The following is a 17500-nucleotide window of genomic DNA, read 5'->3' on the forward strand; positions in this document are numbered from 1 at the left end:
ATTTATTTATATTTTTATATGTTTTTTGCTGCCATTTTTCATGTTTTTCTTATATGTTTTACACGTGTCGACACTTTTTCCATGTCGACAATATATCACATGCTTTTTCTTTCTTTATTTCTTCTTATATTTCTTGTTCTCGGGTTTAGCTGTATGGGACACTGATATTGATCTGCATTATATTATATGTTTTTTAATTGTGTCAGCCTGCGTGCTGACGATTTCTTCCATGTCTGTTTTTTGTTTACAGCAGTTTCCTAGGCAACCTGATGCGGTGGGGATGGACCGTGTACGGCAGCAGGGTTCGGCGTGATGACGCGATGGGGCACGCTGACGCTGCTAACCGCCATTGGTCTCCCTGCTTATTCAATACTGGTGCCGAGGACTGATGTTTGGTTGATCACCATAGAAACAGGGGCAGGGTTTGGCGTGCTGTCGGGCTTCCAGAGCTGACGCGGTGATGCGCACATTGTGTGCGTCATTCAGAGACGGGGAGCCGGTTCAGTGGCGCCAAACTCGAGCCTGATGCTATTGGTGTGGAGATCACTAGGGTATGTATAAATACTGTTTTATTGCTGTTGTAAATTGTACATCCTGATGAAGAACCGTTATTAAAAGGTTCGAAACGTTGAGAAACACTGCCTGTGTTTGATTCCTTTGGGTGAGTGCCGCCGTATGGACGTGTGTGTGTGTGTGTGTGTATATATATATATATATATATATATATATATATATATATATATATATATATATATATATATAATGTGGAAAAAGACCGTCGTTTTGCGCTAATTACAGCAGCTACTCTATAAGACCTCCCTGTTAGTGAAGGTCAAAATAGAAATGTGTACAGGTATTGGATATAGAGAGCGCTAGATAGAAACCTCCACCTTATTGTGATATTCAATAGTGGATTCAAAATTTTGCGATTTGTAAACAAATTTTATTTAAAAATAAATGATATAGTCGATGTCAGACACTATTCACATAAAACATAGTAAAATTATAATACAAGCATTTCCAGTGAGTCGAGACCCAACGCGTTTCGCCGGTAAACGGCTTCCTCAGGGGTAGTTGACTCGGGATTCAGAGCTCAGCTGAAAGCAGACACTTGTAAGGAGCTATTGACACTCCTCTGGTTTTTTCCAAATCTTTGGACAGCGCCACCCGCTTAAGCATTTGACAGACATCTGTATGACAGATCTTTCAACATCATAGGATGTCATCCGAGCGTCATAAGAAGTTTTTTTAAAAACTCTTTCTTAGACCTTCCTAAGCTCTGAATCCCGAGTCAACTACCCCTGAGGAAGCCGTTTACCGGCGAAACGCGTTGGGTCTCGACTCACTGGAAATGCTTGTATTATAATTTTACTATGTTTTATGTGAATAGTGTCTGACATCGACTATATCATTTATTTTTAAATAAAATTTGTTTACAAATCGCAAAATTTTGAATCCACTATTGAATATCACAATAAGGTGGAGGTTTCTATCTAGCGCTCTCTATATCCAATACCTGTTTATTTATATATATATATATATATATATATATATATATATATATATATATATATATATATATATATATATATATATATATATATATATATATATATATATACATACAGTGGTCGAAGTGGGGCGGTATACGGGGGTATACCATACCGCCACTTTAATCTGAAGATAAACAATCCTGGTTACTTATCTATACAGCGCTTCTGCATCTCATGCCACAAATGGCAGCCTCCCCTGACAGGCGGGGAGGCTGCCATTTGTGGCATGAGATGCAGAAGCGCTGTATAGATAAGTAACCAGGATTGATACTTGACTGCTATATATATTTTTTGAGTGGATTTATGTTTTTCTTTCCCTTGTGCATTTGCACTGGAAATTGTACATACAGGTATTAGGAGGAATATATGCTAAAAAGGAGGTGCATAACATGTATTAACATAGATGAAAATATTTGCACATAAAGAAATCTTCTCCATATTAGGGGACTCTCATTGAATCTGGTGGCCGCTTGATCCTCTGCGCTGGTCCTTTGACCAACAGGGGTGACATAGGACACTGGAAATCAACAGCAGATCTCCACTTTTTCTTCCTTCTAAGCTGTTCTCAATATTCTGGTCTCTACTATGATCAAGCCCCTCATTCGGCTCGTTCACTGTCCTTGAGACACACGACCTGAAAAGCAGGAACGATCGGAGACCAGAGAGAACACACTGTATATGTCTCCACTCATTATCTAAATGTATATCCAGGTTGCTAATATACCTTTCTCAATTTGTTGCGCATATGTATAAATTGTATATTTTTGTAAACATTAGCCACAACCGCCTGGTACCACAGTGATATACACTGTGGTTACCCACAGTGACAGCCCATACAAAAACTTGTAATATTTTCGCCATCAATATATGGACCCAGATAAGACATATATATTCTTTTCGCACAGAAATTAAGATCATAGACCTAATTTGGGTCTTTTTTATGAATTTTCGCTATTTATATATTTTTTCATATATATTTTTTCTTCCCCACATTGAGATTATACCTGACCGAGGCTGATACATACACACCTTTACCTTTATCTTTATTTATATTTTTATTTATTATTTTTCACCTATGCCTAATCCTAATATATTTACATAATTTCTCTGATATTGTGACAAAGCCTTTTTCTGCCCTGTCATACAATCAGCAAAAACAATACTTGCTTCCTCTTTCCTTTTCCCTTTCCTTTTTCTCTTTAGACTTTGTTAATAACTGTATTAGTTTTGGAGGTTTTTGTAGTGAGTTCCATATTTTAACGTATACTAATTAAAATTTATATATTTTAAATTCAAGTTGTGCCCCAACAAAGAGTCATCTTTTTTCTCCTTTTGTACAATAGTTTATATTATGACTCATGGGAGCACCACCAACCTAAGTAATGTGTAGGATATTAAGAATCCATTATTAACCCCTTCCTGACGCAGCCAGTTTTTGCCTTCCTGACAGAGCCCTTTTTTTCAAATCTGACATGTATCACTTAAGTGGGGATAACTTTTTTTTGCTTTTACTTATCCCAGTGATTTTGAGATTGTTTTCTCGTGACACATTGTACTTCAAATTAGTGGTAAATTTGGGTCGATACAGTCTGTGTTTTTTTGTGAAAAATAACAAAATGTCGTAAAAAAATGGAAAATTTAGCAATTTTCAAAATGTTAAATTTTCTGCTTGTGAGACAAATAATCATACCACTCAAAATAGTTAATAACTAACATAGACCATATGTCTACTTTATGTTTCCATCATTATTTCAACTTCCTTTTAAATTTTTTGGACACTAGGAGGCTTAAAATATGAATAGCAAATTTTCAAGAAAATTTCAAACACTGATTTTTTTAGGGACCAGTTCAGTTCTGATGTGACTTTGAGGGACTTGTATGTGAGACACCCCCATAAATGATGCCATTTCAAAAACTGCACCCCTCACAGTATTCAAAACAGCATTTTGGAAGTTTGTTAACCCTTTAGGTGTTTCACAGGAATTAAAACAAAGTGTAGGTGAAATTTCAAAATTTCATTTTTTTTGCAGATTTGCAATTTTAATACATTTTTCTAAGGAACACAGTAGATTTTACTAGAGAAATGTGACTAAAAATTGATTCCCCCAATTCTTTTGTTTTCATAAATATCCTATATGTGGCCCTAGTGTGCACGTTGACCAAACCACAGGCTTCATAATAGAAGGAGCACCTACTTGATTTTGGAGCCTCCTTTTTATGAGATTATTTTTTAGGCACCATGTAGGTTTCTAGGCACCATAAGATGCTAAAAGTTAGGAACCCCCCCACAAGTGACCCCATTTTGCAAACTACACCCCTCAGGGAATTCATCTAGGGGTATAGTGTACATTTCAAACCCCCAGGGGTTTCACCAATTGTGGTACAACTGGGCTGTGAAAATGAAAAATTACATTTTTTACACAAAAATGCAGTTCTGGCTCAAAATTTTTCATTTTCACAAGGAATGAAGGAGACAAAGCACCCCAAAATCTGTGCCCCAATTTCTCCCAAATACGGCAATGCCTCACATGTGACCAAAAAATACCATTTGGGTGCATGGCAGGACTCAGAAGGGAAGGAGTGATATTTGGATTTTGCAGCACAGATTCTGGTGGAATGTTGGTGGGTGCTATGTCGCATTAGCAAGACCCCCGAAGCACCAATACAGTGGAACCCCCCCCCACAAGTGACCCCATTTTGCAAACTACACCCCTCAGGGAATTCATCTAGGGGTATAGTGTACATTTCAAACCCCCAGGGGTTTCACCAATTGTGGTACAACTGGGCAGTGAAAATGAAAAATTAAATTTATTACACAAAAATGCAGTTCTGGCTCACAATTTTTCATTTTCCCAAGGAATGAAGGAGACAAAGCACCCCAAAATCTGTGCCCCAATTTCTCCCGAGTACGGCAATGCCTCACATGTGACCAAAAAATACCATTTGGGTGCATGGCAGGACTCAGAAGGGAAGGAGTGATTTTTGGATTTTGCAGCTCAGATTCTGGTGGAATGTTGGTGGGTGCTATGTCGCATTAGCAAGACCCCCGAAGCACCAATACAGTGTAACCCCCCCACAAGTGACCCCATTTTGCAAACTACACCCCTCAGGGAATTCATCTAGGGGTATAGTGTACATTTCAAACCCCCAGGGGTTTCACCAATTTTGATACAACTGGGCTGTGCAAATGAAAAATTCCATTTTTTACACAAAAATGCAGTTCTGGCTCAAAATTTTTCATTTTCACAAGGAATGAAGGAGACAAAGCACCCCAAAATCTGTGCCCCAATTTCTCCCGAGTACGGCAATGCCTCACATGTGACCAACAAATACCATTTGGGTGCATGGCAGGACTCAGAAGGGAAGGAGTGATTTTTGGATTTTGCAGCTCAGATTCTGGTGGAATGTTGGTGGGTGCTATGTCGCATTAGCAAGACCCCCGAAGCACCAATACAGTGGAACCCCCCCCACAAGTGACCCCATTTTGCAAACTACACCCCTCAGGGAATTCATCTAGGGGTATAGTGTACATTTCAAACCCCCAGGGGTTTCACCAATTTTGATACAACTGGGCTGTGCAAATGAAAAATTCCATTTTTTACACAAAAATGCAGTTCTGGCTCAAAATTTTTCATTTTCAAAAGGAATGAAGGAGACAAAGCACCCCAAAATCTGTGCCCCAATTTCTCCCGAGTACGGCAATGCCTCACATGTGACCAAAAAATACCATTTGGGTGCATGGCAGGACTCAGAAGGGAAGGAGTGATTTTTGGATTTTGCAGCTCAGATTCTGGTGGAATGTTGGTGGGTGCTATGTCGCATTAGCAAGACCCCCGAAGCACCAATACAGTGGAACCCCCCCACAAGTGACCCCATTTTGCAAACTACACCCCTCAGGGAATTCATCTAGGGGTATAGTGTACATTTCAAACCCCCAGGGGTTTCACCAATTGTGGTACAACTGGGCAGTGAAAATGAAAAATTAAATTTTTTACACAAAAATGCAGTTCTGGCTCAAAATTTTTCATTTTCCCAAGGAATGAAGGAGACAAAGCACCCCAAAATCTGTGCCCCAATTTCTCCCGAGTACAGCAATGCCTCACATGTGACCAAAAAATACCATTTGGGTGCATGGCAGGACTCAGAAGGGAAGGAGTGATTTTTGGATTTTGCAGCTCAGATTCTGGTGGAATGTTGGTGGGTGCTATGTCGCATTAGCAAGACCCCCAAAGCACCAATACAGTGGAACCCCCCCACAAGTGACCCCATTTTACAAACTACACCCCTCAGGGAATTCATCTAGGGGTATAGTGTACATTTCCAACCCCCAGGGGTTTCACCAGTTTTGATACAACTGGGCAGTGAAAATGAAAAATTACATTTTTTTACACAAAAATGCAGTTCTGGCTCAAAATTTTTCATTTTCATAAGGTATGAAGGAGAAAAAGCACCCGAAAATCTATGCCCCAATTTCTCCCGAGTATGGCAATGCCTCATATGTGACCAAAAAATACCAGTTGGGTGCATGGCAGGACTCAGAAGGGAAGGAGTGATTTTTGGATTTTGCAGCTCAGATTCTGGTGGAATGAATGGTGGGTGCTATGTGGCATTAGCAAGACCCCCGAAGCACGGTGAAATGATGAACCTAATAATCCATAGATGTGTGGTATATTTTAAAACACTCCTTTATACATAGGCCGGGTTTGTCGGGGCAAGTTTCACAGTGGAAAATAGTATCCTTTCTTATTCCCTTTTTATAGCAAACTTTGCACCTTTTTTGTGTCCTGCCCTTTCTTGCAGTGGAGGGGATTTCGTTAGGAAAATGCTGCCCTGGTACAATACGGGGGCCAGTACTAGAAGTACTGGGGCCCTCTGCCTGCTGGTTCCCAAATATTAGGCCCTTTATGACTTCCTCTTGAAAGTGCATAAATGTCCCCCTCTGGCTGGTAGAACGGAATAGCACGTAAGCGTTATACAGTGCCATCTGGATGATATACACGGCCAGCTTCTTGTACCAGATATTTGTTTTCCGCAGGGCACTGTACGGCTTCAGTACCTGATCTGAAAGATCCACTCCGCCCATGTACCTATTGTAATCTAGGATACAATTAGGTTTTGAGGTGTGGGTACTGGTACCTCGTACAGGGACGGAGGTGTTACTGTCTCCATGAATTGTTGTCAGTATAAGGACATCCCTCTTGTCCTTATATTTGACCAACAACATATTTTCGGTGCATATTCCCCTGCTTTCACCCCTTCTCAGTACTTGGGCAATGTGCGTTTTTGGGAGGCCTCTTTGGTTCTTGCACACAGTACCGCAAGCTGCTATACCTCTTGAACCAAGAGCCTTAAACAGGGGGATGCTAGTGTAAAAGTTATCCACATAGAGGTGATAACCTTTATCCAGGAAGGGGTGCACTAAATCCCAGACAATTTTTCCACTAACACCTACGAGGAAAGGGGGCATTCTGCCGGTTCAATTGTTGAATCCTTCCCTTCATATACCCTAAACCTGTGGGTGTACCCTGAGGTGCTTTCACACAGCTTATACATTTTTATGCCATACCTTGCCCTCTTACTGGGAAGGTACTGGCGGAATTTAACCCTTCCTTTAAAATGTATAAGGGACTCGTCGATACAAATAATTTTTTCAGGGATGTACATCTCTGCAAATTTGGCACTGAAATGATCAATGACCGGCCTGACTTTGAATAGCCGGTCAAAGGTGGGATCATCTCTGGGTGGGCACTGTGCATTATCGGTGTAATGTAAAAATTCAAGGATTATCTCAAAACGAGTCCGAGTCATGGCCATACGGTAAAGTGGGGTGCTGTACAGAACGTCTGTACTCCAATATTGCCTAATTTCTGGCTTTTTTACTATGCCCATATGTAACACCAGACCCCAAAACGTCATCATCTCTACTGCATCTACAGGGGTTCACCTAGCAAATGATGACGTGGGGTTTTGAGCAATAAACTGCTGGGCATATAAATTACTTTGGTCCACCATTAAATTTATAAAATCATCAGAGAAAAATAATTTGAAAAAGTCAATTTCTCTGAGACCTGTTGAATCAAATTGGATTCCTGGGATGGCCAAAAACTCAGGAACCTGGGGCTCAAAATTGTCTGGTGGTGGGGTCCATACGGGATCAATCATTTGGGGGGGGTCTCAGCTGCTCTACGGGGGCGTCTTTGAGGGGGTCCCTCATCACCAGAGGAGGAAGAGGAGCTTAAGACGAATCCTTCAAATTCCCCGCTTGCATCACTGGCTGTGTCAGAGTCAGAGGCAAGCATGGCATATGCCTCCTCCGCTGAATACATTCTTCTGGATGACATTTGGGATGACATTTTTATTTTTGTGTTTCTGTAAGTGTAATGTTTCAACACGTGTATAGTGTAGGGGGGGGTACAAACTTTATTTCAACACGGGGGGTATGTAGTGTGTAGTGTGTATGTAGTGCAGAAAAAAAAATACTTTATACAGGAATTTGATCCCAATAATAAAAAAAAAAATTGAAGGGGTTAAAAAAAAAAAAAAAAGGTCCTGCGCCAAAAATTGAGCACAGATGTTGGTCAGTAACGTCCGTCACTGAACAGCGCTCAAAGGCAACAGGACACCCACAAAAGCAACGTGGGTGTAAAAACAAAAAAAAACAATTTAAAAAAACTGCAGAAAAAAAATGATATCAACCCTGTGCCAAAAATGCTGTTCAGTGATTGTACGTCACTGATCAGCGCTCAGCGGCCACAGGACACCCACAAAAGCAACGTGGGTGTAAAAACAAAACCCCACTGCACTCTCCAAAAAAAAACCAACTGCAGATCTGTGATGCAACACTGATTAGCAGTGAGGGGCAGCAGGCACACAACTGTGGGTGCAACCTGACAGGGTATATATAAAAAAAAAAAACCCTGGACCCCCAAAAAGTTGCTGATTAATTAATTTAAACTGATCAGCACAAAAGGGGGGGCAGCAGGGGGGGCAGCAGTCAGTTGCACAGGCAGCACAACCTTTGGTGCAACTGACAGGTGTACATATATTAAAAAAAAACCTCTGCACCCCCAAAAAGTTGCTGATCAGCTCAGATATAGTGATCAGCACAAAAGGGGGTGCAGCAGACACAAAATATAGCACTCTCTGTCACTATCTCTCACTATCTCTCACTATCTCTGACTATCTATCACTATCTGTGACTCTATGACACTGCAGCAGCAGCACACAGGAAGTCACAAGATCCAGGAAGCATCCAGCTGCTGGCAGCACGCTACCAGCGGTGATCAGCGGTGATCAGGTAAGTATCAGGCAAGGTTCAGGTATGTATAGCAGGACAGAGTGGCCGGTGACCGCTCTGCACGCAATTCCAGACCGGAATGGCGTCTGCAGCGCAGTCACCGTTAGTTTAAATGGCGCGCCATGGCTGTGATTGGTCCGTCGGTCCGACGGACCAATCACAGCCTTGGGGGCAGGTGGGGTGAGGTGTCGTAGTCACCGATGACCCCCTCATGCCCCCTCACACCCGGCGGTGATTGACACCTGTGTTACCGAGTGTCTGATTCGCCGGTAACACAGGAAAACGCTGCGAATGGCTGTTCACATTGAACAGCCAATCACAGCGATCGCCGACGGGGGGGCAGCATCGCCGCCCCCCCTGGGCATGCAGGGACATGTCTGCTGTCAGGGACAGCAGACATCGTCCCTCTGTCACTGCGTCTCTAGACGCAGTGGCACTTTGAAGTCATGACGTATATATACGTCATGTGTCGGGAAGTACATCCCGGCCATGACGTATATATACGTCAAATGTCGGGAAGGGGTTAAAGTTATTGTTGGTTTACAGACATAATACTAGAATGCTGAGTCAGTGCTAGTCTCCCCACCTTGTATATGATCATATGTTGTTAATAAATGATTTCCTTAATAGGCCAGGCTGATGGCGCGTCCAGCGTCTGGGAGAGGTCTGTACTGCTGGTATCTCTTGTGTTGTCAAAAAGTAATTTTTTGATAGAAATGAATTAACCAGGTACAGACACTTAATCACAAAAATACCCGTTGATGGTAAGGGATGGTGTTAATACATAAGTATAAATGCTAGCATCATAGTATATCAGGTATCCTTAAAGATTGGAAAAGCAGAAGTACAGTGGATTAGATTTAACTCTTTCTGCTGCCCAATGTCTTCACAAATAGGAGCGGACAGAGGGTGAGAGAAGAGGTTGATGCACTGATGGAAAGGGAGCAGATGAAAAGAGGACACTTCTGTGAGTGGTGTTAGGTCCACCCTGATACCTATGTATTGCAGGGAGGAGATGCGCCACCAGAAAGTCTCTCCTCCACGGAAAGTGAGAGAAAAAAAGAGAGAAAAAGAGAGAGATTGAAATGAAAGGATATATATATATATATTGTATATTTGGAGCCAACAAAAGTTTTTTAAAAAGCTTGAAATCAGTGTGGGTATTTAGGCTGCGTTATTTAAACACCTTCAAACCAGATCTCCTGCTGCATCAATCTGCTAATCAACGTAAATCGTAAGCAAAGCTAAAAAATAATAATAGCGAACAACTAGCAAGGTATTATTAGTCTTTCGACATCAATGTGTGTCGTTAAGTTGGCAGAAAATATACCAGTAAGACAGGGAGTCTAACCTGATATCTTGCAGTGTAGTCTTTTGAATACAACACAGTGATGAAAGTGTTTGGTAGCAGCTATGTAGCAGGGTGTGATCGACCTGTCGACACACCAATGTGTGTAGTCAGTTTTGCAGCAAACAGACAAAACAACACAGCAGGTAAATATAACCCAAAATCTCCACTTGCGGGCTTCTGAAACAGAAAATATTCATGAAGCCAGGCAGCAAGATATCAGCAAAATGGAGATAAATGAATGAATAAACATAATAATTGTAATAGTAACCAAACAGTTTAGACCAAATAGTGCGTAGTGTGTGCTAGTGATTTGGAGCTGCAGCAAATGACAGGGGATGTATCTGGACCCTCAATAAGTGTTTGGAATAAGAAATACAGCCCAAATAGAATTGAAAAAGCCGCCTGTGTGCGGCGAAACGCGTCTTAAGAGGAGCTTTTCCCTAACCACCGGCAGACTGAGGACATAAAAGGTCGATTGGGAGCACATACCCCCGGCAAAAATCCCCCTTGTACACTCTGGTCCAACCCACGGACACTCACAGGCAGCACAGAGTGTTCCCTCTGCCGATGCTGATACACGGAGGACCGTGATCAGCCAGTCTGCTTCTTACAGCAGCATAAGTCTACACGGAGTTACGCCCGCCGGAGACTGTGTACTTCAGTCTACAGTTGGCTTGCTGGCCGCTGCAGTAGCTGTGGTTTGCACACCAAGGCAAGGCATACTGGTCAAGTGTGCCCAACCACTCCGCACTACACACTGTAGATTTGTGAGACAGTGCCAATCCACCAGCCAAGCGACCAAGGCACCATCCCCAAACGGTCACCTGCTGCTGTGAGGGATCCACTTAATCTTTTCCAGCATTTACCCTCGCCGGGATGATTACAAATAATATTCGACCAACACAGACTATATTTGGGATTACCCCCCATGGAGTGACTGCTACTACTGTCCCATTTGGTCCAATCCAGGACTTGGTAACATGTGTTACACATCTATGCTAATGCATTTACATGGCCTTCTTTTAATTGAATACTGCATGCATGCAATTTATCCAATACCTTTTATCCTTTATTTTATTTTATTGTATTCTATGTGTGTTATTTAGTGATTGCTAAATGTGTAATAAATTTATACTGATATACAGGAGGCGCCTACTGGTTCTTGTTTCTGGTACAGATTACGGAGGCAAGGCAGAACGTGTAACATGAAGAAGTGCGGCTGGGGGCTAGGGAGCCATCAAAATTTCTTCAAGAGCCTTGTGTGTAAAAATAATCCGTACCTGAAACCAATCTAACCCATATCCCGTAAACACCAAATGAGTAAAAACTAAAATATTTGGTACGCCCAGACTTCCCTCAGTCTTCTCCAAATATAGTTTATTCCTAGAAATATGTTTTTTTTTTGCCCTGCCACAAGATTTTAAAGAAACCTGTAGTGAGTTTTGGAATATCAGTCTTAAGGAGCCCATACACGGTCCGTTGTGTATGGCTCCGTTCTGTTCTATGCGATGCGCGCTCCCGCGCATCACGTAGTACGGTACAAAAAGTATGTGCTGCACATACTTTTTGTACTAGCTATACATCGGATCGGATCGGATCGCAGTGCATGCACACTGCATGCACTAGGGATGCGATCCGATGTGTGCTGTTTAAGCACACAATGGATCCGATTAACGGACCGTGTATGGGGGGCTTTAGACAACCTAATGGGAAGCATCTGAATACAGTATGACAATTCAGGAAAAATAATGGATTGTAAAACAGCTGCCCTCAACAATGACAAAGGAAGAAAACTCTATGCTTCAAGTTGAACCAAAACCAATATCCTCCTGCGTGTATAACTCCATATAAAATTTACAGACAATTTCAAGAATATCAGTCCCTTTTTATGTTTTCTGTCGCCATATGGTGACTTCAGGGTAGTGATAAAAGCAGAAGATCTAGTACCACATATTAAATTAGAGAGTACCCAGGAATACAAAAGAAACAAAAAACAACAATAGTGTGATACTGTTATGGTAGACTAAACACAGTCCTAAATCAGCAATAGTAGTATCCAATCCTTAATGGACATAGGGGGACTCGTACCCTTTCAGTTGGTCTACTTTTTAAGGTAGACTGAAACAGCTTGCATGGGGGCGGTCAAATCACTGTAAGATTCCCACGTGGTCCACTTTTTCACTTGTAGCATATGAAATAAAAAAAGCTGGTATAGTGTAATACCGCTTTATTCACATACAATTAAAATACATACAGTAGGGATATGAAACACAGGACTCTCACCGAATGATATTGTCCACACAAAGAATGCAGACAACAAAGGCAGATTGGTATAACACAGGCGTCCCTGTGTGGACAATATCATTCGGTGAGAGTCCTATGTTTCATATCCCTACTGTATGTATTTTAATTGTATGTGAATAAAGCGGTATTACACTATACCAGCTTTTTTATTTCATATGCTACAAGTGATAAAGTGGACCACGTGGGAATCTTACAGTGATTTGACCGCCCCCATGCAAGCTGTTTCAGTCTACCTTAAAAAGTAGACCAACTGAAAGGGTACGAGTCCCCCTATGTCCATTAAGGATTGGATAGTACTATTGCTGATTTAGGACTGTGTTTAGTCTACCATAACAGTATCACACTATTGTTGTTTTTTGTTTCTTTTGTATTTTTGGGTATTTGTCCTATGAACCTGTGGAGATAACCCCTGTTGAGCAGCGCCTAGAGGACAGTGTTGGTATTTTTCTTGTTCGGATTTGTGCTTTGTATGTAAGGTGATTCATACCCTCCAACACTACCTAAGGCAGCGACCCAGCGCACTGTTAATCCAGAAAAACCCTTTGTATAAATTAGAGAGTACTGAACTAATTGAGCATCTACCACTATCTGTATGTAAATTAGAGAGTAACCTGCCATTTTTAATGCAGCATTGGTAGAATTAAACATTTGCATTAGTAATGTGTTAGGTTTGCCATAACAACATGGGATCAGAGGATAGCCTCCGGTTATCATGTAAAAATTCCACCTATTTTGCATCTAAGGCATTTCTAAAATGCAGCGACATGGACAAAAACTTCCACTGTCTATGAGAGCCTATATCTAAAGACATCACCAGCGTACACCATATCAATAAATGATCAGAAATACACATGGGTTCAATATGGACATCTAGCAATTTGTTAAAGAGGGAAGTAAATATTCCATACATAATAAGGAGCCTTGTGCTGCGGATAAGCAAGTAAAGTCTCTCTCTGTGGGATATAAAACCCTCCAACAATCTATTAGACGTAATTGGTCAGAGAAATACGTGATATCAATAGCTGTTGGGGGAGGAGAGCGCTTAGGAGCTGAAAATTTATCAAGAGAAGGCAAAGCTAATTTATTCAAATTGCCACCTACAATCAATTTAGAATCCAAATATAGATATAATTTAGCCATTAATCTACAAAAAAAGAAACATTTTTAGAATAGGTTTTGAAAGCATAGACATAAAAAAATTATAAACTTTTCCTGAAGTATGGAGATCACAACTATATGTAACTAACAAACTGCCCCTGCAGGGTCCGCATATATCGAAGTAAATTTGGCATCCAACCCCTTTGTAATCTGGATTGCCTCTCCCTGTGTAATGCCCATACACTAGTAAGATTTATCTTCAGATCTGGCTGGTTGGAACAAAAACACGGTTAAGGATGAGTGACAGTTTGTCAGTTTTCCAGCATTTCCAAGCAAATGGTCAACTGTTATTTGCTCTCATCCATAACCATGTTTTTGTTCCAACCAGCCAGATTTTAAGATAAATCTGCGTGTGTATGGCCACATTTAGAGGTAAAGGACACATAAACTGCAACAGAATATCCCAGTATTCCCAACTTTATATTATTATTAACAGTTTCTGGTACTTGTGTATTATAGCGGCGCCCCCGATGTACATCGTACGATGAACGCATCGCATGCCATGTACCGGATGGCATGCGATGCGACGCGATTTTGACCCCCTATACGATTAAAAATCGTATAAGCACCTAATGGGTACTTACAATGTTAAATGCACCCCCACGCCACCCCCCCCCCCCACTATAAACGTGAACCCGAAGCGTGGCGAGCGCAGCGGTACGCGTCCTACGACCTTTTCATACCCCCACTATCCACGTTGGCGTGGAGTTGAGAATAGAATAGTGTGGCGAGCGCGCCCCGCGAGGGGACGCGGATACCTTCACAGGTAAACGCGTCCCAGCCTACCAGTATATTTTTGGATTGTGGGAGGAAACCGGAGTAAACCCATGCAAGCACAGGGAGAATAGCGCTGTGAGGCAGTAATGCTAACCATTACACCATCCGTACTGCCCTTTATATGTTCCAATGAGATGCATTTCATGAAGTAAGGCAATGTCAGCTTTGTGCTTCTTAAGATATAAAAGTAGGGCAGGCAGTGTATTCCTTATGAAGTGATTCATTGCTGGCACATGTTCTGGGAGCCTCACTACCCAAAATTATCCCCCCTCAATCTATTTTCAAGGTCATCAACCTTATTAGTCAGTGCATTAATAGATTTCTGTAAATCTGCATGGTCAGACTTCAAGTCATAAACATCATGAAAAACTGCTCCCAAACGGGTTTCATCCTTAGTATCCCTGTGATTGAGCTGGATAAAAAAATGCTCCTGTGTGCCTGAAGGTATCAGCCTGCTCTTTGCATATGGGGGCTATTGTGTCTTTAATTGCCCTTACCATTGCTTGGTAGGAGTCAGGAGCCTGCTGAGAGTCCAGGGGGTCTGCAGGGCTGGCAGGAGGAGAGCAGGACATCAGCTACCATCTTGGAAATGTGTTGCTGCTTATGAATGGAGCCCCGGTGTCTGGTCATAGGGAACAAATATTGCTCAATGCAGAGGAGATGAGGTCCAAGGACTGGGATGTAGCCTCCCAGCAAGGTGGACTGGGTAGCCGTCAGTCTGGGGTGCTGCCTATTCACCACCTGCGGAGCCAATCTAACACGGCTGCTCACATGGAAGTCAGAACAGAAAGTTCTGGATTGTTCTTATTGGCTGTTCAAAGGATGTGAACGTGGGATAGCCAATAAGATTCATCTTGAAAATCCGAGCAGTGCTTACCTGGTTCGCTAGGCTGCAAGTGTACGCAGCATAGCGACCAGCTGAATCAAGCCCATATATTATGAATACACTGCATTCAACATTTCAGTAGCTTATCGCTGTCTTGTAACCTTTTAGCTGCCACCAATGCCTAAAGAGTACCCTAAAGAACTGGGAGATTTGATTGGAACAATGCTAAGCCGACAGCCTGAGGAGAGGCCGACAGTGAGGCATATACTAAGAAACGCATATATCAAAGAACACATTGTATTATTCTTACAGAACACAAAACTGTAAGTAATGTTCTCAACAGATCTACAGTAATGTCTCCTGCCACCATTAACCGCATTAATGGTGTGTACACACGGTCGACATGCTGCCGTGCGATGCGAGTCCCGATGCGATCTGATGGCATCGGGACTCGCATCGCACGGCAGCATGTCGACCGTGTAAAGGAGAGCAGAGGACAGTACCTGTCACCAGGGTGCCGGGATGCCAGCGTGCTGCGACACCCGGGGCCGCGGCACATCAAACAGCTTCCCCCCCCGCTGTGCAGACATCAGGCCACACCCCCCGCCCTCCTCTATATGCGGACTTCTTCCGGGTCATCAGCCCTGCAGCGCAGCCCCAGGAGAAGCCCCTCTCCCTCTGGCTGCCGGAGCTGTAGTGAGTATTCAGGCACAAAGACTATATAGTGCAGATCTGCACTATATAGTCTTGGCTGCCCTCACTATGTCGCTGCCGATTTGCGCTCACTCGGGAGCGCGCATCGGCAGCGCATCGGGCTCGTAAGCCCTGAAAAGTACACAATCGGTATACGATATGGCTTCCGATGTGCACTATATCGTCAACATCGGAAGCCATATCGCACCCGTGTGTACACGCCATTAGAAAACTCATTGATTTATATTTATTGCCATTGTATGTAAGAAAGTGCGAGTCCTAATCCATTTGTCTTTAATGTGAAAATAGCTTTTCTCTTTTTAAGAAAACAGGTCAAACGGCTAAAGAAAAGAGTAGAGTCGAATCAAAGTAACGTCCGCAGGCATGAGGAACAGCGTGAGCAGGAGGTACAGCCACGGGCACCTCCCGACCACACAAAAGTGCATAAAGTGGTAATAAGCTATTTTTTTTATTTAATTTTACAAAAACTATTTCAGCAAATTCATGTGCAGTCATGAATAACCCCCATAGTGAGTACACACTAGCTATTGCCGATCCACTCCTGGCCGGGCTGGGACTTTAAATAAAACTGCACTAGTAATAATGCAGGTGTAATTGTAATGCTAGTAATGTTCACACTCCTCACCTCTCCTTGTAGTAATGATATGGAGACAAACCCACCACTACAAATTCTGCATCTGTTGGAGCTCTGCAGTTCTAATTTCTTTGTGTTTTGAACCTATATCGAAAAAAGAGATAATTTTTTAGACTTGTATATGCAATATTTATTACAGAAATTCTAGGTTCCAATGTTTTTTGTTTTTATTTGTGTGCAGGAAGCTATGGACTCTACAGACAAGAAACTAGGGCGTGATGCCGTTTTAAACCCTAGCACGGGCAAACAGCATTGCGGGAGGCACTTCATTTGGAAAATGCCGGTACGGGCGATTAAACACTCACGAGTACCGTAATTCCCCAATTTAGCAGTGCGCGGAGTAGAATAATTCTGGGGGATCCCTTACAGCGCTATTCACTGCACACCGTATGGAATAGATCCTATAGTGTCATAATATTGACATGTTATGAATGTCGACTTTTTGAATGTCAACCTAATCCAATGCAGATGGTCCTATCCAAATTCCAGAACAGCATTTATAGCATGCATTGTTTTTCTTTAGGCCGAAGCTGTGGCAAGAACTGAAATGCAGCCTCACAGTTCTGTGTCTGAGCCATCTGTATCCAGAAAGAGGAGACAAAGGATCAAAGAGGACTCGACCGAACATTCTGAGCAGGTAACAGCTGTAGACCCATAATGGGGAATTGTTTGCTAAGAAACACCTAAGGGTTCTAACTGACAACTACAACCTCCCCCACTTGCACAAAATGAAAACGAATGTTGCTGTAGAGCCATCTAGAGGTAACTTTTTTAATTGGGGCTGTTTATTACTAGGCACATTCTTATTCAGGCATGCCAAACTATCAAGTACATTACGATTTTTTTTTTCAATAACTTTTTATTAAGGATTGAGCATAGTTATAAC

At 42.2% G+C, this 17500-nt stretch overlaps 1 protein-coding gene across 2 annotated transcripts in view; it reads left to right on the forward strand.

Annotated features, from left to right (window-relative positions):
* LOC146026060 (serine/threonine-protein kinase Nek4-like) overlaps positions 1-17500 on the forward strand; it is a 55357-nt gene that overhangs the window by 17068 nt on the left and 20789 nt on the right. For both annotated transcript variants that reach the window (XM_083156408.1, XM_083156409.1), the window contains exons 5-8: positions 15435-15589; positions 16285-16411; positions 16796-16897; positions 17138-17251. In XM_083156408.1, coding sequence (XP_083012534.1) covers positions 15435-15589; positions 16285-16411; positions 16796-16897; positions 17138-17251 — 498 coding nt within the window. The remainder of the gene's footprint in view (positions 1-15434; positions 15590-16284; positions 16412-16795; positions 16898-17137; positions 17252-17500) is intronic.

The sequence above is a fragment of the Crinia signifera genome, chromosome 8 (assembly GCF_055691185.1).
Source record: "Crinia signifera chromosome 8, ASM5569118v1, whole genome shotgun sequence".
In the NCBI taxonomy this organism is placed as follows: domain Eukaryota; kingdom Metazoa; phylum Chordata; class Amphibia; order Anura; family Myobatrachidae; genus Crinia; species Crinia signifera.